The sequence below is a fragment of the Rhinolophus hipposideros genome (assembly GCF_964194185.1).
Source record: "Rhinolophus hipposideros genome assembly, chromosome: 6".
In the NCBI taxonomy this organism is placed as follows: Eukaryota; Metazoa; Chordata; class Mammalia; order Chiroptera; family Rhinolophidae; genus Rhinolophus; species Rhinolophus hipposideros.
This window is the reverse complement of record NC_138052.1, coordinates 46,675,558-46,698,416: the sequence shown is the minus strand read 5'-3', so window position 1 is coordinate 46,698,416 and position 22,859 is coordinate 46,675,558. Positions and strand designations below refer to the sequence as shown.

Here is a 22,859-nt window from a genome sequence, read left to right as displayed (position 1 = left end):
CCCGGCCGCGGCTTCCCGCGCAGGCGCAGCCTAGGCTCTCCAGCCCCTCTGCAGACTGCGGCGTAGTCTTCGTTCCTCGGCGACCGCCGCCGTCATTTCCGGCGGCGTTGCTAAGCAACTGCTTGGTGTACAATACACTCCGCTGCCTTAGAGGCTGTGCTGCTCTGCCTTGGAGGCTCCTTCCCAAGTCTGGGTCGCCTTGGGCATCTCCTCAGACATGCTGGCGCGGTTCGGAAGGCGCTGTGGACAGGCAAGGGAAAGCACGGGTGAGCTCAACTGGCCCATCCCGGCACGGGCTTTGTTTCTGGCCCCCAGGCATGGGGTGAGAGAAGAGGGTGCCAAGTGAGGGTGCCTAGTCCACGTGAAATGGACTCCACCAAGTTGAAAGCAGCCCTTTGGGCATCGTTGGGTTCTACGTAAATTAGACAGTGTTGCCCTCGGGTGAATTAGGCGTGAGAAATGTTTACATAAGTAGAGGTGGAGAAAATGTAACAATGCTGATCCAATTCTCTAGCTGCGCAGTTGCAGCTCCGAGTCTGGTGTTTGCTGAGTCCTCTTGCACTTAAGCTTTGTTCTTTATTGAGTGAATTGGAATATCTTTTGGAAATATTGATGACCTCATTAGAGTCTTGGCGCTGATGTGAACCTACTGAGTGCTCTTATGAAAGTCTCTAAGGGAAAATGTCGTAATTTCTTCATCTCTAAAGTGAGGGTATGGTCTCACCCTAAGAAAAATGCTTTGATAGGCTGTAAAAAACGATGCTACTTAAGGTATTGCAATTCAGATGACCTGCTATAAAGTTTTTAGAACAGAAGTAGACTAGTCAGACATCTTAAGAGCTACTTATCAATTCCAACCATTGTAGTTTCTTAAGTCTGTAAATTCCCCATTAATGATCTCATGGTGACAACTAGAACCTTAGGAATTTGGACTGTCTTCATTTTAGTGCCTGAGCTTCTGTAGCAATTGAGTCCTTTACGCCAGATGCAGAGTGAGAGCCAGCCATTATCCATTAGTGGGTATTTGTGCAGTGGAGGACTTAAGAAGTAGCAACAGAGGGTCATGGTATGTAGGAGAGAGACAGTACCCATGTGGCATGCATTGAAAAAACAGTTACTCCAACACATTCACTATCCTGTGTATGCAGTACTGCACTGAAAGACTTAGATTTTTACTTGATACATTTTTTGTGGTAATTGGTCCAAGAGTTTCCACCGGAGCCTCACTGCTATATTGTAAACTCTATTTGGAAGAGGATGAAGTAGGAGAGGGGTTCAGATATGTAGACAGATATCTGTAAAAAAAAATAATTATGTAAAGGTTTAGTAGGATGATATCAGCCAGAATGGTGTAATGAGGATTTCTGAAAATCCTCTCTTCCATTAAATCAAAAAGAACAGTGGCAAAAATAGTCAAAATCAATTTTTTGAGAACTCAGGAAATTAACCAAAGGCTTGCAACAATTGCAGATGTGGAGAAATTGGAACCCTCACACGTTGTTGATGGGAATGTAAATGGTACAGTCACTTTGGAAAACAATTTGGCACGTCTTTAAAATGTTAAACGTGGAGTTATAACTCTACTCCTAGGTATATATCTAAAATAATAGAAAACATGTGTCCACACAAACACTTACATATGAATGTTCATAGCAGCATTTTTTCATAATAGCCAAAAGGTGGAAACAACCCAAATACTAACAAAATGTGATATTAGGTTGGTGCAAATGTAATTGTGGTTTTTGCAATTATTTTTAACCTTTTAAACCGCAGTTACTTTTGCCCCAACCTAATACATCTATACAATGGAATATTATTCAACTATAAAAAGCAATTAAGTACTGATACACATTACAACATAAATGAATCTTGAAAACATTATACAAGTAAAAGAAGCCAGACATAAAAAGGCCACATGTATGATTCCATTTATATGAAATGTCTGGAATAGACAAATCCATAGAGACAGAAAGTAAATTAATGGTTGCTAGGGACTGTGGGAGGGGAGAATGGGGGAATGAGTGCTAATGAGTGCAGGTTCCGTTCTGGGGTTATGAAATGCTCTGAAATTAGTGGTGATGATTGCATAGCCTTGTGAATAGACAAAAAACACTGGATATTACCCTTTACAATAGTGAGTTTTATAATATGTGAACTATATCTCAATTTAAAAAGATTTTGTAAACCACAGAAAATGTGTCAGTGATGACAGACTCGTGGACTGATTTTAGATACCCTTAGATCACTTACCACTACATTTCTCCCCTCTCTGTTGCTTGAGAGTTTCCCTATTCATATTCTTTTTTTTCTCTGCCCATCTGTCTTTCTTGTCCCTTCTTTCATCTGTGGCCTGTGTAACTTCTCTAACAGCCACTGCTAGCATTGTATGAGAGCTACTGTGAGGAAGGAATCCTAGAAATAAGATTATCCTCTGAGAGCTGAACTCCATCAACCCAGTGGATTAAAGCATGGACATGTGAAATTAGCCACAGCTCTGATACCAATCAGAGCTCTCCTGATCCTCAAAGAGATGGGGGAACTTGTCCCAATTTCAGTGGCCTGAGAGTCAAAAAACTTTCCCAAACTTTCTGTGGGATCTTTTATTTCTTTTGGTTGCCCATTTCTGCTTCTTCTGTGGTTGTTTTCTTGGTTCTCTTCCTGTATCAGAGTCCGTGAAAAGATCTTGAATAAAACATCTCATGAATGCAGTTACAATGCTGAAGATTTGGGATGTCATAGAGGAGGGGTTCCCTTGTGCATTGCACAGCTTCTGAAATCCTGCTCTCCTTCCATCTTGCACTACTGCCAAAGCCTGCTCTCCAGGCTGTGTAGGAAGCAGCTCCTGTCAATAAGGGCTGTGAGGTCTTCCCAGCCCCTTTAGTATTTTGCGAATTAAGTTTTCTCTGTTTTACTTCCCAAGAATTGGAATGACTCTTGGGTCAAAGAAGATATTAACATGGCTAACAATATGTTAATCAAAATGCAGATAGTTTAACTTTGTTTACTTAGCTTCTGATTGTAAGTAACACAAACAAAGTTGAGCCAGTTTAGGCAAAACAAAGGAAATGTGTTACAAGACTAGAAGGTTAGGATTCTTTAATTATAAGTGACTAACTCACTGTAGTTAAAACAGAAGGGGAATATTTTGGCTCATATATCTGGCAATTTGGGTATAACTTGGTCTAGTACACTGTTTTACTTCCCAGCTTTCCTTCACTTTATTCTGCATGTGGAGATTTTGTATGTGGTAGGCAAGATGGTGCTGGCAGCTCTAAATTCACACTTTAGTTTATCAACCAACTTCTCACTCTCATCAGCCATAATTCAAACCCCAAGAAGACTCCAATGATCCTGGCAGATTTTCCCTCAATAACTTTCTTTCTTTCCAGAGCCATATGATTTCTTGCTTCCAGTATTCTCTCTACTTCTGTTTCATTTTTCTCTTAATAAAAATAGTAGTAATAATAATAATAATAATAATAATAGCTAATATTTACTGGGAACATATTGTATGCCAGGCACTATTTTAAATTGTTTACAAATATTATTTCATTTAATTCTCACACCAATCATATAAGTAGTTACTCTTAATATCTCCATTTTGCAATTAAGGAATTTGACTTAGAGGGTTAAATAATTTTGTCTAGATTCACATAGTTCGTATGTGGTATGTTCAGAAAAAGTCCAGGGAGTCTCCATAGTACACATCCGTACTGTGCTTTACTACCTTTGTTATGTCTGTGGCCACCCATCATTAAATGAATTTACTATTTTCGTACATTTCCCTCTTTACAAGTTTTACCTCTTCACATAGGAGGCAGAATTCAGTTTTCTGCCTCCCTTGTAGCTAGTGCACAGGCATGGGACCAATCAGTTGTACGTGTACAAGATTTACATTTTGAAGAGAGCCATACGAGGAAGCAAACACCATGTTGAATCCATTTTCTGGGGAGAGGAGCAGCAAAAGTGTACCAATTTCATAGGCAATGCTGGTGAAGGTTCAGATATATAGTATGCAGTGGAGCAAGATGTAAGTGGGGCCAGCTGAGGTGTTTACCCAGTGCCACTTGCCATGAGCCTTCACTGGAACCTCGTGATGTGGTTTGTGTGATGTTTTACACTCTCTGGCTCACTGAGAGATTCAGTAGGCTGCCTAATGTCCTTTAAATGAATTCCTTTTCTGCTTAAACGAGGTAGAATGAGTTTGGTTATTTATAATTAAGAATCTCAATTGATTAAAAGGATAGGAGCATTTCTCAGAGAGGAGCTGTTATGAGCTCATTGTGTCATTTTGGATGCTTTTGAATTCATATAACAGAACACCCAACTCAATCATGTTTTAAAATGATTCCTTATTTTATTTGTTCATGTAACAGGAACTCCAGGCTTCAGGTCTGATTGATCTAGCAGTATATGAGATCCTCATTGCTCCAGGTGCTTTTTTGGTTTCCTCTTTGTGGTTCCCAGTAACACGTTCATCCTCTTGTGGTCATAGGATGGCTGCCTATCTGGCTTCATGCTTTCTTGTTCATACTTACCTTGTGAATCACTCTCAGATGTCTCCCAGAAGAACAAGGAAGAACTTTTCTAAAAGTCTCAAATAAACCTCTTCTCCTATTTATTTGCTTATTACAGAAATAATTATTGGCAAGGGAGATGCAAGTATTCTTAAACTAATGAAGCCGACCCTGGCTTTTCCAAAGGACATTGCTGCTACCCAATTAGGAAAGGGGGTAAATAGAGTCAATCACAAAGTCTACAACCGCCAAAGATGACCATCCCAAAGTTATCCATTTATAAACTGCTACTTAGTTAACTTTGAAAAATGCTTCTATAACAACCCGTTGGAGTAGGTATTATTGCTCTCAACTTTAAAGATGTTGATACCAAGTCTCCAAGAAGTTAATTGACTTGCCCAAGTTTACATAGTAAAGAAATGACCAAGCAAGTACTCAAATCTATGTCTTCTGATTTCAAAGTCTTGTATACTTTCCACTTAACCCCAGCTGTTCTTAAGATAACGAGAAAAAAATTATTGTTTGAAATGATTTCCAGATATTATGACAATATAAAAATGTCTGAGAAGAAATATCACTTGACCCTTCTTGAAAGTCTTTAATATTCACTTTTTAAACTTTATTAGAAATAAAGAACTCTCAAGACCAAGTTCTCTATCCACCTCTTCTACCTAGTAAGGAGGATCTCCGGCAGGTCACCATAATTCCACACAATGAGTGGAAAAGGATTCGAGATAGCCTAGATGGTTTGACAAGAAAAGCCGCATGCCTTCGTGCAGAAAGAAAGGCCAAGAAAGAAATGCATTTCCGATCCCAGGAAGTGGCAAAACATTGGACTAATACATACGCAGTAAGTGTTAACCACCCAGGAGTACACATGCACTGAAGGCTTGCTTTTCTTCAGAAAGTATTCTTATACGTATTTTTTACATGTAAAATATAAATATGCATTAAAACACATTTTAAACAGCTTTATTTGGGTATAAGTGACATACTATAAACTGGACACATTTAAAGTGTACAATTTGATAAGTTTTGACATATTTATACACCCCTGAAACCGTCTTTATAATTAAGATAATGATTATATTCATCACCCCAAAAATGTTTCCTCACACCCTGTTTTACTCTCTCTCACTCTTCTCTGCCCCTCTTCTCCTGTCTCTTGGCAATTACTGATCTGCTTTCTATTATGAATTTCACTCAGCACAATTATTTTGACATTCTTTCAACACAAGAAATATACAATTATTCATTCATTGTTATTGCTTATAACAATAACAATGTTATAAATTGTTATTTATAAATTTATAAATTGTTATAAATTTATAAATTGTTATATTTGTTTATAACATTCCATTGTTATTGCTGAGTGGTATTCCATTGTATGGATATACCACAATTTGTTTATCTGTTCAATTGTTGGTTTGTTTGACATCAACCAAATGTTGATATTTGAGTTGTTTGCAGTTTTTGGCTACCCTAAATAAAGCTGCTTATGGACAGTCATGTGTAAGTCTATGTATGGACATAGGCTTTCATTTCTCAAAAAACCCTCTGGTCCCTAAAGGTATAGAGGAGTGGAACAGATCCCCTAATGTTTTTTACACAGAAGTAGCACACTATACGTAATACTTTACATCTCCATGGGTACTAAAGAAGAAGAAAAAAATGTAGTAAATGTAGTAGTAAAAACTGTAATATATAGGCACAGAGAGTGACAAAATAATAGATCAGAAGACAGAGCTTAGAAACAATCTTATGTTATATATAGGAACTTGGCATATGACAGAAATGTCATTGCAAATCAGAAGGGAAAGGATAGGAATTCAATAACTGATACTGAGATAATTGGCATATGAGAAAGATAAAATTATATCCCCATGGAACAGAATACACAAAAACGAATTTCAGTTAGATTAAAGACCTAAATGTGAAAAGCAAAACACTAAAATTTTAAAAATAAATCATGGACTAGCTTCAGGATTTTAGGGTAAGATTTTCTTAAGATATAGAAAGTAGACTCCTCAGACGTGTAGAAGAGCATGTAAAATATGTTACTGTTGATTTTTTAAAGGAACAAAAGTATTAATATATATTTACTGTGTAAATATATAAAGGAACTTTGGAAATAAACATACGAAACTAATAGTGATTATCTTAGAGACTGAAGATGGGAGTTAGGGTTGGAGGGAGAGTTTCACTGTATACTCTTATATTTTGGGGTTTTGAACCATGTAAATGTTTGAACCACGTAGTATAGTAAATACTATAAAGACTCATAATGAAAACTCAAATTATCACATTATAATGTTAAATTTTGTAAATTAAAAAGTGAAAACAGAAAGCTGCTTTTATCTTTTTTTTTTTTTTTTTTTAACCATGCAAAGAGACTGTTTATTTCAAAATGCTTTTATCTTTTTACAGGGGATGAAAGAACAGAAACTTAAAGCCAAAAAGAAGCATGATGAAGAAATAGAGGCAGAAAGACAAATTCTTGATTTGGAAGAAGAAATATATAAACAAGGAGAAAGAAAAAAGGCCATCGAATATGCAAAGCAGTTTCAATTTTACCAGACAGAAAGAGTGAAAAACTTTCATGTACTACTTGATTGTCTTATATTCATATACATATATATTTAACATATCTATACATAGTTAGACTTTATTTTCTTAAATACTGAAATTTTTTTTTGTAGTCAGGACTTCTTCTTAGTAGAGTTTTGAAAGAACGTGATGCACAGATTGAATCCAAAAAGAACAAAATAAAATCAGATAAAAAATGGGAGGAACAATTGAAACTGAACATTGAAAAAGCTTTTAAGGAAGAAGAAGGAAAAGCAGAAAAACAACGCAGAGATAGAGTGGCTCTTGCCAATGATCATTTAAAACAGTATGTATACATAAACTACCTTTTTTGTACTTTCTTCTTTTTCTCATAATTGATATAAATTTTTTTTTCTGATTATAAAAGTAATACAGGCTAAAATACCTAGTAAGTATTTTAGTAAGTAAAAAAAAAAAGTAATACAGGCTAAAATACCTTGTAAGTATTTTAGTAAGTAAAATAGAAAAAAATACAAAGATAGAGGTTAAAAATCACAATTACATCACTATTACGCCCTTACCCAAGATAATGTGTTGGTTACTATTGTCACAATGCTGCATAACAAACACCCACACAATCTAGTGGCATTCAGTATTAAACATTTATTTCTCATGTATGTGTGGGTTCAGTATTAAACATTTATTTCTCATGTATGTGTGGGTTGGTTGTGCTTGGCTGGGCAGCTTTTCAAACTGCAGAACTGGCGGGGTTTGCTTGTTGTGGGGAGGGCTCCCATGTGCTCTGCGCATTATTCATTCTGAGATCCAGGGAGAAGAAAAAGCAACTATAAAGCTGAATAAAATAAAGTATTTTTCTTTAAGGTCACAGTCTGAAGTGGAGGCTATACATCTGGAACAAATAATTACAGTTGCCCTTTGAACAACACAGGCTGTTTGAGTCCACTTACATGTGGATTTTTTCCAATACATATCTATAGTACTCTAAAACTATATGCTTTTGGTCAACAGTAGGGTTTTAGTAGTTAAGTTTTTAGAGTCAAGTTATACATAGATTTTATGATTTTTAAATAACATTTTCCTTTCTCTAACTTACTTTATTATAAGAATATAATATATAATACATCTGACATACAGAATATGTGTTAATTGATCGTTTATGTTATCTGTAAGGCTTTTGGTCAACAGTAGGGTATTAGTAGTTAAGTTTTTAGAGTCAAGTTATACATAGATTTTCAACTGCATGGGGCCAGCACCCCTCCACCCTGTATTGTTCAAGGGTCAACTGTAGAGAATATGATGATAAATATTTTGACAACTATAAGTTCGGGGCGTGTGGAAGTGTATAAGTGGACACCTGATCCAGTTAGAGAAGGCTTTTCAGAAACAACCAGCTCCTGCACTTAATTCTGATATTCCAGATCTGTCAAACCCTTGTTTGCCTCAGGGCCTTCTCACATGCTTTTTCTTTTGCCGGGAATTTTACTCTCCCAGTCTTTATCCATGGGCTTTCACCAGCTAAAAGAAATCTTCCTTGTCTTAGGGAACAGCTCTATCTAAAATTATTTAAAATAAATAAGCAGCATTTGGTGGCTTACCACTCAGAAGGCATCAATAGCTGCTCAGTGTTGGCCGGAGGAAGAATGAGAAATTGGCCAGTTGGTTAAGGAAATATTTGTTCCTAAGCTTCCATCAAACACCATCTGAGGGGCTAGACCCATATTTTAGGTAGCGTCGTCTAGTGCTGAAATTGAGAAGCACTAGGGATTTCTGAAAACTAAGGTCCCCATTCCACTCTACAGTCATTCAGTTAACTGGTTCTTTCTAAAGGAAAGGAACATTTGAATCTAGTGTAGGATTTAATTTTGATGAGGAGTAAAACAAATTTCAAACAAAGGAAAATATTTGCAATTCTGGACTAACCCAGATTGGATTTGGTTTTAATCACTGCTCTTTACATATTCCCTCCCCACCCAAATCCCCAAGTTTTCCCTTATAGCTTCAAATCATCCCAGGTTAGAATCTAATTCATTTCTTTAAAATGTAACCTATTCTTCTCCTTTGCTTTCAATTATAATTCTGTTTTTGCTTTAGAATAAAGGAACATGAAGAGGAAGAAGAAAGAAGGAGAAAACTTGAAGAAAAGGATGCTGAGGAAATAAAGCGACAGAATTCATTGTATGAAATAGAAATGAGGAAAAAATTAGAAAAGAAAAAAGAAGAGATAAATGAAAGCAGGAGACTGTTTTTTGTAAGTTGAAAGTAACAGTATCTCTTTAAAATATGTACAAAGTCCAATGCCTAACTTTTAATGTATTTTAATAACAGTGGAGTAGAAAACAAGTTGCTATTAACTTGGGTTTCTAAGTATACTTTTGGGGGAGCTATATTTGGTATGGTTTTATGTGGCTGTGCTCTCATGCATGGATAATAAAGACAGAAGAGAATGAGATTTCTTTTTTTCCAGATGATTTTACTTTCTTATCCTTAAAATGAAAGTTATTATGAGGAATGAATGGGGTAACATATGTTTGGTGTCCGCTGCATTATTAACTTGTGCTCAATAAATGGTTGTTTTTTAATGCCCATTGCAATTTATTTTATTTTGTAATTTTTTACATTGTTTTCTTTAAAATTAGTTTTTATTCTTAAGTAATACATGCAGAGTTAAAACATCAAACAAGACCAAAAGGCTTAAAAGAAGAGTAGAAGTTCTTTGCTTCATCTGTTCTGCTTCTTGGAGGCAACCACTTTCAAGCTATTTTAGCTGTATCTTCTGGTATAAAATTATATTTTAAATAATTATATATTTTAAATGTATATATTAACTTCTAAAGACATGTACCTTGATTTTTCTATTTTAGACATTTTATGTGTCTTTGCCCTAGTAGTTGAGGATTTTAGCTCAACTGAGACAGCTTCTCTTTTTTTGCTTTGCTATTCTTGGAATATAGATGGCTTCTGTCATCAAGGTTGCCTTATGGCCCTGAATGGCTGCTGGAGCTCCCGCCCTCATGTCCTGATTCAAGGCACCAAGAAAGAAGAAAGGATAAAGGACAAAAAAGAGTGCCCTAACTATCTGTTCTCCTTTAAAGGAACTTTTCCAGAAGTCCCACTTGATGACTTCCATTAAATCTCATTGGTCATAATTTAGTCACATTAGCTGAAAAGAAAGCTTGGAAATACAGTCTTTTAGCTGAACATATTGCTTCTCTGAACAAAATCGGTGTCCTGCTGCTAATGCAGAGAAAAAAATCTTGGGTAGGCAATTAATTGTTCCTGCCATTTTTGTTTTTTGTTCAATCTTGAGAGTTACCTCAATTTTGTCTTCAAGCCTTCTATTGAATTTTTAATTTTAGCTCTCAAAGTTTTAATTTCTAAGAGTTTTACATGTAATCTTATTGTTCTTTTTGTAAAATATCTTATCCTTGCTTCATGAATGCAATATTTTTATTTCTCCAAGTCACTTTGGAATGGGATAGACCTTGTTTTGAATGCTACCTCTGCCACTTACTAGCTATGTGACCCTGAGCTGAGGCTTTCAGTTTTTAAAATTGAGAATTAACTTTGTGTTAATTAACTCTATGCTTTCCTTATTAAAAAAAATATGAACATTTCAATAAACTTAGAAAAAACAGGAAAATAAAACTTTTGAGAAATCATTCAAAACAAGCACTTTTAACAGTTTGGTATTTTTATTAGTTTTTCATGTTGGCTAATGCATCTTTTTAACCAGATGACAAGCTTTTAAAAGTAACAACCCATAAAATAGAAGAATAATTAAGAGTTCTAGGCACATAGTAGACCCTGATATTGAAGATTAAATATATTGAAGATTAAATGTTGCTTCTAATAACTTTTGCATTGAATTGGTTTCTATCTGTACTAACAGAATACAGTAATGTATCTGTGTAGCCAGGCTATTGTTTTCAAAGGTGCCTATTTTTATGATTGCTGGGTCCTGGAATGTATGCTGATATGAACAGATTTTTTTTTTTTTAAATAATGACCTATTTTTAAAATTTTTGTTAGAATATACGTCTGTGTATTTTCTTGTATATATGCAAAAAGAAAGTCTGGACAGGAACTAGTTTCACAGTGATTAAGTCTGGTGGGGTGAATTAAGAATAGGTAGGTATATAGTGGATTGTGTACCAAAGGACACTTTATACTGTGTATCTTTTAAATATTTTTAATGTTTGTGCTATGTGATTATTAACTATTCAAACATTAAATGAAAATTGTGTATTTAATGTATTTAATGTATATATTTAATGTATTTTTTCTGATTATAGAATTATTTTAATTGAGTATTTTAAAGAAATGAGATATTTGAAAAAAAAATACAGAAAAGCATTAAGAAGATGTAAAAGTCATACCTGAGATAACTACATTTGTTAACATTTGATACATTTATTCCAGTTATGTATACATTATAAACTTGTACTTATATATATATTTTCAAAACTAAATATGCTATGTAGTGTTTTGTATTCTGCTTTTCCCCGCTACTTACAAATTATTTGTATCCTTCTCATGTCACTGAGAATATAATTTATTTAACTATTTCTCCATTATTGAATATTTAGAGGTTGTTTCCAATTTGTCACCATTATAAACAACTTTGAGATGAAGAACATGGTACATAAAACCTAGTGTACATTTCTGATGACCTTGGGATAAATTTCCGAGAGAGAAATAACTGGGTCAGAAGCTGTGCCCATTTGACAGGTTCTTAGATTCTGATATGCTGAGAAATATTTTTCTTCGTGATAGGATAAAACACAATATTTTTTCTCCAAGGAACATATGAATGATAAAAATATCATCAAAGCTGTAGAACAGCAGCAGCAAGAGGAGGAAAATGAAAAGATTAGAAAATTTATCAAAGCCAAAAAGCGTCTTACACAAAGGATGAAAGAAAAAGAAGCTGAAGCACGTAGGTAAGCTTTTAAAATAATTTATGTAATTAACAATGTACTATCTGGAATTATTTTATTATAAATCAGAAGTTGTGATATGAGAGTAGCCTTTAGGAATAAAGGTCTCATTATTTTATACATGACGAGGGTGTTTAGTGACATCATGATTTCAGTTTGGGGCATGTGAGTTGGGATTCCCTTGGAATATCAAGGACATCTGTCTAATAGATGGTTGGAAATCGCTGCTCTACAAGACGGATATGAGTTGGAGATGGCTTTGAGCCATTGATATAAGTGGAAGGTGATTGGAGGTGTGGATACAGAAGTAGGTAATGAAGGAAGGTGGCATAGTCCCTAGGGAAGTCCATATTTAAGGGTCAAATGGAGAAAGAAGATAATGTAAAGACCAAAGAATAGTTTCTAGGGACTGGAGGAAAACTGCAAGGGAGGAGAGTTTCAGTAAGAAAAGTGCAATGATCGGTATTAGATCAATAGAGGGATTCAATGAGATTTTTAAAATGAAGGATTCATCATGTTTAGAGGTCATTGCTTGCCTTGGTGAGCAGTTTGGAACGAGGTGAGAGAGGAGAGTAGGAATCTAGATGCAGTACCTCATGTTTCTGCCAGTATCATGCTTTTCCCTTGGGCAAAATCCTCTGATGGCTTTATATCACACTTAGAGTCTTTACTACAGCTGCCCCCAGACTCATCTCTCAGACCTCCTCTCCTACTGTTGTCTCTGCCTTTTGTTCTTCATCATTCACACTGGACTTCCCCTGTACTGCCTCTGGGAAATACTCACCTCCCTTACCTCTTTCAGATCATTACTGAAATAGTACTTTCTCATTGAGGCCTCCCCTGACTACCTTATTTAAATTACAACCGCACTGCCTGCATTGCTATCCTTTTAACTGCTTCCTTTTTCCTCACTGCATGATATAACACTATTTTAATTATTTGTTTTGTTTACTGTCCCCCTACCTCAGCTATAATGAAAGCTCCATGAGGGGACAGATTTTTAATCTTTCTGTTTATTATTATTGTTTTCAGCACCTGGAATAGAGCCTGGCACATAGTAGGCAAAGTTTAAAATACTATTTTTGATGCCTAGATAAAATATCACCTTTTCCATGAAGACTTTCTTTTTTTTTTTCATTTGTCCATATCATTTCCAGCTTTCTCATGGCATTTATCACCTTTTGCCTTGTAGAGTTATGTGCATAAATGTCTTTTCTCCACTTTAGATTGTAATTTCCTTGAGGCATGCACTGTGTCCTTTCTCATCCTTTTTCCCAAGTTGCTTTGCAAATTCACTCAATAATTTAGTGAATTTGTCACATCTATATTTAAAAGTATTTTGTGCCAAATTTTCTAAATAAAAATGACCCATTCCTTTAAAAAATTACAGTAGTCCCCCTTATCCACAGTTTTGTGGATAATGAGAGGATGGATTTATTCAGAATTTTGATAATTTTTACTAGACATTTTTGCAATTTTTATTTAAAGAAAGGCCTTTGATTTATTTTAATTTACATCCTAAGCCTCCAACATTAGAGTAAGCAGGGTTGTATAATAAAGTATATAAAATATTTTTCATTATGGAGAATTTTAATACTTTATTTCATACACATACATGATCATATTATATGCATTACTCCCTTTGGATTTTTAGAATTACTCTAATATGATAGTATTCGATCTGAAAACTGAGATGGCCACTAAGTGACTAACATTTGGGTACATACAGTGGATATACACAATGTGGATACACTGGACAGAGATGATTCACGTCCTGAACAGGATGGAGCGGGACTGAGAGAGATTTCATCACATTATTCAGAATGATGTGCAATTAAATCTTATGAATTGTTTGTTTCTGGAAATTTTCATTTAATATTTTTGGACCATGGTTGATTGACCATATAAAGCAAAACCACAGACAAGAGGTGACTGCTGCATACTTTATTCTAAAAATGAAGTGTTAAAAAATAATTTCCACTTAAAACAATCTGTATATTTAAGGAGCAATGGGGCTCCTTTTAGTCTTTTACAAGACTATATAAAATATCTGACTCTCTAATTAAATTATATTGGCTCCATAGCAGATCTATTCATGAAGGTTTGGCAAGTGATGGTTATTTTGTTATAGGGTAATGGAGGAACATAGAGAACGAATAAATAACTTCCTGAGTGAACTAATGAAAGAGAAACTTGACAATGAAGATTTGATTATTGCTAGAGATATTGCAGAAGCAGAGGCTGAACAGGAAAAAAGAGAAAAAGAGAAATATGAAAAAAACAAAGCAGAATTAAAAGCAATTGCAGAATATAGAGGCATTGTGGTAAGCAATTCAATTATGACAAATAAAAATTTTAAAATTTAAGCCCATTCACTGTAGTTTTCCACTCCCTCTGCCTCTCTGACAGAAAAAAAAGTAGCAGATTTGAAAAACAATGTATAAATTATCTTCCTATGTTCTTGAAATCAGACCATATTTACTTTCTAACACAAGATGACATGACAATTCATTACAAATAATGTGTTTACAGGTACAAATAATCTCTTGTTTCAGAACCATCTGAAGTACAAAAATGTTATTCATTTAATATACTTTTCATTTGAACATTTTTAAGACAAATCAAGTAGAAATTACTCTATTTCTTACTGTATTTCTGTATTTCTTACTCCTTCAGAATTTATTTCATACATGACTAACTGTGAGACATTTAAATTGGTTAGTTTGTAAACATTGTATTAATTTTCTACCTACAAATATTTCCCTATCTTGAGAAGATACTCCTTTTCTGTTCCTCTATTTTCTTCTTAATATTATTCTATTTAAGTTTTCATTGTGTTTCCTGATATTCAGGAAATAAAATAAAACCAAAGTAAATTGTCCACATGGGTTTCCTGATATTCAGGAAATAAAATAAAACCAAAGTAAATTGTCCACATGGGAATCAGCCCAGTTGCCTACAGTTTTCTGCCCCTGCATTGCTCCTGGCAGCATTTCTGCTTGGAGCTTTCTGACTCTTTTTAGAGAGCATTGATGGTTAAAAATGCTTTTAATGTTTTCCTTTGCCTTTTTAACACTAGATGAAAAATAAAGAGGAAGAAGAAAGACAAAGAAAAATAGAGGCTAAAGAACAATTGCTGGCTGTCTTGAAAGCAGATCAGTTTTTCTGGGAGCATGAAAAGGAGAAAAAACGCAAAGCTGATAAAGAACATCGAGAAATTCAAGATGCCCATATTCAGCAAATGGTAATTATACCTAAATCTTTATACTTATTTTAGGGATAAAGATGTAGTATAGAGTCACATTAATTTTCTGTTTCCCGTGCAGTTTCCTTTGTCAAGTAAGATCAGATGGTCATTGTGGTTATGACAAATAAAATATATAAGAAATGCAAAGTTAGTTTCTATTTTTATCTGTATTGATGTGCCCATAACAGGTTCATGTCATTTGCACAAATATTTACCTTTCAATAGTGTCTATTGTGCTTTAGAACATATTAAAGAAAATACAAATGCATATGTCTGGCTATGATGCTTATCGTTTTTGTTTTACTTTTCCCCCTCTTTATAACCATAACCCAGAGACTATGTTGATTGGGTTCTCTGGTTTCATATTTGAGGCGAGTATGGGTACTAAAGATTTTAGAACATGTATTGAGGACCTGGCATTCAATCATTGTACCTAAAAACTGTTTTCCAAAATGGCTGTACCATTTTCTATTTCTACTAGCAACAGATCTGAGGACTCATTGCTCCATTTCTTCCCTAATACTTGGTATTGTTGTCTTTTGACTTTAACTATTTTAGTGTTGTGATATCTCATGGTGTTACTATGCATTTTCCTAATGACTAAAGGTATTGAACATCTTTTCATGTACTTTTTAGCTTGTGTGCCTTCTTATGTGAAGTGTCTATTCAAATCTTTTGCTAATTATTCAATTGGGTTGCTTGGTTTCTTATTGTTGAGGTTTTTTTTTATTTCCCCTTTCTTTCTTTCCTTCCTTCCTTCCTCCCTTTCTTTCCTTTTTCTTTTTTTTAAAGATTTTATTGGGGAAGGGGAACAGGACTTTATTGGGGAACAGTGTGTACTTCCAGGATTTTTTTTTCCAAGTCAAGTTGTTGTCCTTTTAGTCTTAGTTGTGGAGGGCGCAGCTCAGCTCCAGGTCCAGTTGCCTTTGCTAGTTGCAGGGGGCACAGCCCACCATCCCTTGCGGGAGTCAAAACCGGCAACCTTGTGGCTGAGAGGTCGCGCTCCAACCAACTGAGCCATCCGGGAGCTCAGCGGCAGCTCAGTTCAAGGTGCTGTGTTCAATCTTAGTTGCAGGGGGTGGAGCCCACAATCCCTTGGGGGAGTCGAGGAATGGAACTGGCAAACTTGTGGCTGAGAGCCCAGTGGCCCATGTGGGAATCGAACCGGCAGCCTTCGGAGTTAGGAGCACGGAGCTCCAACCCCCTGAGCCACCGGGCCGGCCCCTTATTGTTGAGTTTTAAATAATATTTTTAATGTGGTAAAATATATATAACATAAAATTTACCATTTTAACCACTTTAAGTGTACAGTTCAGAGACATTAAGTGTTCACACTGATGTGCAATTATCACCATTATCCATATCTATTACTTTTTCTTCATCCTACACTGAAACTATACCATTAAGCAGTACCTCTCCATTCTCCCTTCCTTGCAACATCTGGTAATCACTGCTCTCCTTTCTGTCTCTATGAATTTGATTATTCCAGGTACCTCATATTAGTGGAATCATACAATATTTGTCCTTTTGGTCTTTTATCTCACTTAGCATAATGTCTTCAGGGTTCATGCATATCGCAGCATGTGTCAGAGTTCATTTTTTTATTACGGCTGAATAATATTCCATTGTACATATATATCACATTTGTTTATTCAACACATCCATCAGTGAACATTTGGGCTGTTTCCATCTTTTGACTATTGCAAATAATACTTCTGCGCACATTGGTATACAAATACCTATTTGAATTTGTTTTCAGTTCTTTTGTTCGTATACCCAGAAGTGGAATTGCTGGGTTATATGGTAATTCTATATTTAATATATATTTTTAAAACCACCACACTGTTTTCTGCAGCAGCTGTACCTTTCTACATTCCCATGAGCAATGTTCAAAGGTGCCAATTTCTCCAAACCATAACAAATTATTGTTTTCTGGGTTTGTTGTTGGTTTTGTTATTTATAATAGTCATCGTAATGGGTTTGAAATGATATCTCACTGGAGTTTGAACTTGTATTTCTCTGATTAATGATGTTGAACATCTTTTTATATGCTTATAACCATTTCTGTTCAGCCTGAAGTCTTCCTTTAGTATGTTTTATAGTACAGGTGGGCTAGCAATAAATTCTTTCAGTTTATTTTTCTGATAATCTCTTTATCTTGCCTTCATTTCATTGGATATAAAATTATTGGATATCATTTTTTTCAGTCCTTTGAATATGTTGTTTCAGTGTCTTCTGGCCTTCATATGTTTATGATGAAAAATCTGCTGTTAATTATATCATTGGCCCCTAAATGTGATGTGTCATTTATCTTTTGCTAGTTTTAAGATTTTTCTTTATTTTTGGCTTTCAGCAGATTGACTATGATGTGTTTTTCTTGTGTGCATCCTATTTGGGGTTTGTGGTACTTCTTGGATGTTCCAGTTAATATCACCAAATGTGGGAAGTTTTTGACTTTATTCCTTCAAATATTTTTTCCTGCCTCTTTCTTTTTCTTTTTTCCGGGGGCCCAATTTGCACATACAAAGAGATATTTGACATATCACCGATCTCTGGAACTGTGTTCATTTTTCTTTTTCTTTTCTTTTTTTTTTTATATATGTTCATTTTTCATCAATATTTTTCTCTCTGTTCTTCACATGGGACAGTTTTTATTGATCTGTCTTCAAATTCACTGATTCTGGTGTTGAACTCATCTAGTGAATTTTTCTTTTCAGTTATTGAACTTTCAACTCTACAGTTTTCATTTGATTCTTTTTAGTGTCTATTTCTCTGTTTAGATTATCTATTTACTCATTGTGAGCATACTTCCTTTAATTCATTGAATATATTCAGAATAATTGCTTTGAAATCTAATTGCTCAATTCGATATGCAGTCCACTCAAAGCTAGTTGTTTTTTTCCTTAGAACAATGTAACATCTTCCTGTTTCTTTGCAGGTCTAGTAATTTTTAATCGAAAACTTGACGTTGTATAGAATATGTTGTAAATTCTGTTTTGTTCTGATAGTTGTTGCTTTTTGTTTTAGTAGGCAATTACTTTCCCTGGACCCAAGCTACGAAATCTATTTTCACCACAATAGGTAGCCTTTGATGTCTCTGCTTGCGTTTGATTTTTTAAAGCGCGATTCTCTAGGTTTCCTCACTGTACTGGCATTGTTTGGCAGACAACATAGAGTTTATGTTGGGACACCTTAAGCCAATAATGCTTTTATGTAACCCTGCTGCGTAAACTGTGTGTGGATTGAGGATGATATTCCAAAGAACAGTAAATTCATGATTTCCTCTAGGCGTTTAATTTTTGCTAGGCTTCCTCAGGTCTCCTGTGTGAATATGTAGTTTATCAGTTAGTCAGGGGTGTCTGTAGAGTTTATCATCTCAGCCCTTCTGTAACTGTCTCACTTCCAGAATCTCCCCCATAAATTTCTAGCTGCTTTGCCACTCAACCCAAATGGAATCTACCATTATAATCCAGTACATCTGCAAAATTTTCATCACCTGAGCTGGAGGGATAGCAATGCCCTCCAGAAAACAATGCCATAAGCTTACAGTTCTTACCTGATTCAGCAGCAGTTTTTCATGAAAAGAAACTTCTGAAGTAGTTGTCTGCACATGGTTACTTTCTAGTGTTCTGAAATATTTGATTTTAATAATTATTAATAGACTTGCTATCTGTGGAGGGGCATTGGCCAACGTCTTCATGCAGCCATTACCAGAAGTAGGAGCTGCCATATTATTTTGAAGCAAATCCCAGAGATCCTATCATTTTATTGATGTATATTTCAGTATGTATCTCTAAAACTCAGGGACTCTTTAGAAATTAACATCACAATTCCATTATCACATCTAAAACAATAAACATTCAGTGCTTCAATTTCTCACAAATAGTCTCATGAATACCTTTTAAATGGTGTTGTTTGAATCAGGTCCATATATTGTTTGGTTGATATGTCTTTCAAGTCTCTTTTAATATATAACTCCTTCTCCACCCCCATCATTTTTGTCTTAAGTTCTCCTTCCTTGTCTTTATTGTGTCTTACAATTTATTTATTGAAGAACTGGGTTTGTTGTTTTTTAGAATTATTAGTCTGGATTTTGCTGGTTGGATCCGTATGTTGTCGTTTAATATGTTCCCTGCATTTCATATAAAATCTACTTTAGTTCAGATTTATGTTCAATTTTGGGGTGAAATTCCTCATAGGTGGTATTATGTACTTCCTTTAGAAGGCACATAATGACTATTGTCTCACTTTCTATGATATGAACAGCCTTTGATGATAATTGCCTAAATCTTTTAATTCATGAGGTGGCAAAATGTTCATAGTCTTTTATTCCTTCTGATTCATTTGCTGACATCTTCAAAAACCTTTTCATGATCACCAGTTTGGTTCCCTGAGGTACAATTTTTAAATGAAAGGATAAATACTTCTCTCACTTTGTTTTCCAATTTTTAAAATAATTAGCTTTCTAGCAACCTTCAAAAAGGTGCTTGGTACTTTACCCCCATCAGTTATAAATTTTAGGATTTTAACCAATATTTTAAGTTTCTTTATGAATCTGTATTTATGTTTAGTGTGTATCAAATTTGAGGCACCAATCATATGAGCCATTATGTAATCCTTTCCTTCCATTGTCACTTCCTTTATTTCAAATGTTTCTCCCTATTCTCTCAATATCTTTCTACAAATTATCACCAAATAAACATATCTCAATTGCTTCTTCAGACCCCACATTAGAGTATTTTACTTTTGATGAGATAGTTTTTAGCCTTTTCTTACTGAATGTCATTTTCTATATTTTCAAACTCCTGGTATTCTATCACCAATCCAACAAATAGGATGCAAGCCTTAATTTTGAATTGTATCACTCAGTAATGAAAATTTGGTATTTTATATTGAAATGCTTGCTCTACTTCCTCATAAATTTCAATGTATGGTGGATAATCAGGTTTGGGCTACTATTTTGTGCTGAAGTATTAGTTACTGACTTTGAAAAATATTTTCATGAATATTAAATATAAGAAGTCAAATCACTCAATTTTTGACAGACAGCATTTCTTAAAATGCTGCTGAGAAAACAAAATTGAAAAGTTGTTAACTAAAACTTCATAGAAGTCTTTAAAAGCTATTAGAATCACCTCATATAAAATAAGCAGTTAAAAGAACATGTTTTTGTAAATATAAAGTTAAAAGAAAAAAATTATAAAATGCCGGTAGATTGTTTTTTTGTAGATTGCTTAGAGTACTTCTTGCCCCCATCTCCTGAGTAGCCTACATTGGTGTCACTTGTTCCAAGTTCAGATTCTTGGAAATGGAGAGTATAATTGGTTTAACTTAGTTCAGATATTCATTGCCGATTTAGTCTTACGTGGGTCGCTAGGTCTTATGATATATTGGGGTGACTGAGGACAGTGGGTTTGAGTTCCTTCAGAATAGTGGATGGGTGGGGGAACAGAGATTGGTATTTCTTCCACACCTGACAAAGTACACGTTATAAATGGAGAACCAGGATTCTAAACTTGGTTGGTTTTTAACCGAACTTCATTCTTTTAACCATTTTACTGTATTGTTTGTTTGAAGATGTATCATCACAGAAGACTATTAAGTTTCATTGAGCCATGACTTTTGATCATGATGGTATTTTGAGAAGCATGGGAGAGTTTTCAAAATAAATTATGGAATATAGTTATTAAGTCAACTTGTCAAATATGAATGAGTTTAGAAAATTATATCTACACCTTCAAATGTTATATTTTAAAAAATTGATCTTCTTTACCAATATAGGATTGTATTTTCTTTCTTCCCCCAATAGGCCAAAAATAAGTTTAATGTGAAGCAAGCAAAACAAGCAGAATTAGAGTATTGGAGACTTACTGAAGCTCTGATGGCTGAAAAGGAGAAAGAATTTCAGGATTATGCCAGAGAAGTAACTGAGCTTGAGTCTGATTCAACAAGTAAATATATTTATCCTCTTGTAAAAGCTGCACAGGAAGGGCCTGGAGGTGGCCCTGGACCCGTTTGTATGGACAGAGGTGGATTAAGACCCAGCTATCAGGCAAACGATGCCATTGGAGTCCAGCTCCCTTTCTGTAACTCTCAGGGGTCAAAATATAATTTTCAAAAGTCTAAGGGAAGGCTAGGTTTTATGTGGTAGGAAAAAGTTTATTTTCAAATGTAAGTGAATTATATCCTTTTAATAAAACTGCTCATCTAAATACAATTATGTCTGATCTTCACCATCCAAGGTTAATTCATTCTTTTTTAAGACTTTGATAAAATACATCCACATTATTTTAGCCACTTAAAAATGTTCAGTGGCATTTATATTCATAACATTGTATAACCATTACCATTATCTGGTTCCAGAACCTTTTCATTGCTCCACATGGAAACTGTCCCTAAACACTCACTCCCCACTCTCCTTACACCTGGCCCCTGGCAACCAATAGTCTACTTTGTCTCTAAGATTTGCCTATTTTGGACATTTCAAATAAATGGAATCATACTGTGGCCTTGTTTCTGGCTTATTTCATTTAGCAGTTTCAAGGTTCATACATGTACCATTATCAGAAGTGTATGTGTAATTTTTTTTATAGCTGAATATTCCACTGGAAGTCTTTCCTCTTAAGAAATTTACGTACTTATTTACCTTATTATTCAATACTTAGTTTCAAATAACACTACCAATATTACAATTATTTCTGAATTTCTGAATTTGTGGTTTAGTGTATCTCATTACACATGTGCAAATTACCATGTTGTAAGGTCACTTGAAATAATCACATGTAGTTAGGCGACCAACTTGATATAGGCGCTTTTTATGCATTGCATTCCCCTGCTCTTTAATTGAAAAATTTTGTGATACTTCACTATCTTAACCATTTATAAGTATACAGTTCAGTAGTGTATATTCACACTGTTGTGTAAACAATCTCCAGAACTTTTTCATTTTTTAAAACTGGAACTCTATATACATTAAACAACACTCCATTCCCCCGCCCCTCAACTCCTGGGAACTACCTTTCTACTTTGTTTTTATGAATTTGACCACTCTAGATATCTCACCAAGTAGAATCGTACAGTATTTGTCTGTGACTGGCTTATTTTACTTAGCATAATATCCTCATGGTTCATCTAATGTAGCACGTGTCAGAATTCCTTCCTTTTTAAAGACTCAATATTGCATCATATGTAAGTTTAAAAACTGTATTTTAAAATGAAAGAAATTAACAAAAAATAAAAATAAAAAACAAAAACAAAAATAAAACTGTACTTGCTTCCAAGACAATAAAAAGCCGTATTTTGGGAGGAAAAATATTACATCTTACGTATATATTCTTTATCCATTCCTTCACCAACGGACACTTGGGTAACTTCCTTCCACCTCTTGGCTATGGTGTATGATGCTGCTATAAACATGGGTCTCTGACACACTGCTTTTCATTCTTTTAGCATATGCTCAAAAGTGAAATTGCTGGATCCTGACAATTCTATTTAAAAAATTTTGAGGAACCATCAGTTTTCCATGAGCTGCATCACTTCACATTCTCACCAACACTTATTTTGACAGTAACCATGCTAAAGGATATGAGG

General features: G+C 34.8%; 1 protein-coding gene across 5 annotated transcripts; it reads left to right on the top strand.

The window, feature by feature from the left end:
- Window positions 1–127: 127 nt before the first annotated feature.
- On the top strand, window positions 128–22,479 carry CFAP210 (cilia and flagella associated protein 210). 5 transcript variants are annotated; one of them, XM_081052219.1, is made up of 9 exons: window positions 128–266; window positions 5,144–5,367; window positions 6,945–7,118; window positions 7,217–7,410; window positions 9,177–9,333; window positions 11,886–12,025; window positions 14,154–14,346; window positions 15,102–15,266; window positions 21,079–22,479. In XM_081052219.1, the coding sequence occupies exons 1-9, from the start codon at window positions 218–220 to the stop codon at window positions 21,418–21,420; spliced, it is 1,638 nt and encodes a 545-aa protein (XP_080908345.1). In that variant the 5' UTR covers window positions 128–217; the 3' UTR covers window positions 21,421–22,479. The 5 variants fall into 5 exon arrangements, 4 of the variants coding, with proteins under 4 accessions (XP_080908345.1, XP_080908344.1, XP_080908346.1 ...); XM_081052218.1 differs by having other exon boundaries at window positions 205–266; window positions 11,859–12,025; XR_013993559.1 differs by lacking the exon at window positions 14,154–14,346 and having other exon boundaries at window positions 205–266; window positions 21,079–21,776.
- Window positions 22,480–22,859: the final 380 nt, after the last annotated feature.

Bases quoted from the DNA above. Each gene is read 5' to 3' on its own strand.
- CFAP210 (XM_081052218.1), top strand. From the start codon at position 218: ATGCTGGCGCGGTTCGGAAGGCGCTGTGGACAGGCAAGGGAAAGCACG. The intron at 9,334-11,858 runs GTAAGTTGAAAG...TCTTCGTGATAG, and splicing joins AAAGCAGGAGACTGTTTTTT to GATAAAACACAATATTTTTT. The intron at 12,026-14,153 runs GTAAGCTTTTAA...ATTTTGTTATAG, and splicing joins AAAGAAGCTGAAGCACGTAG to GGTAATGGAGGAACATAGAG.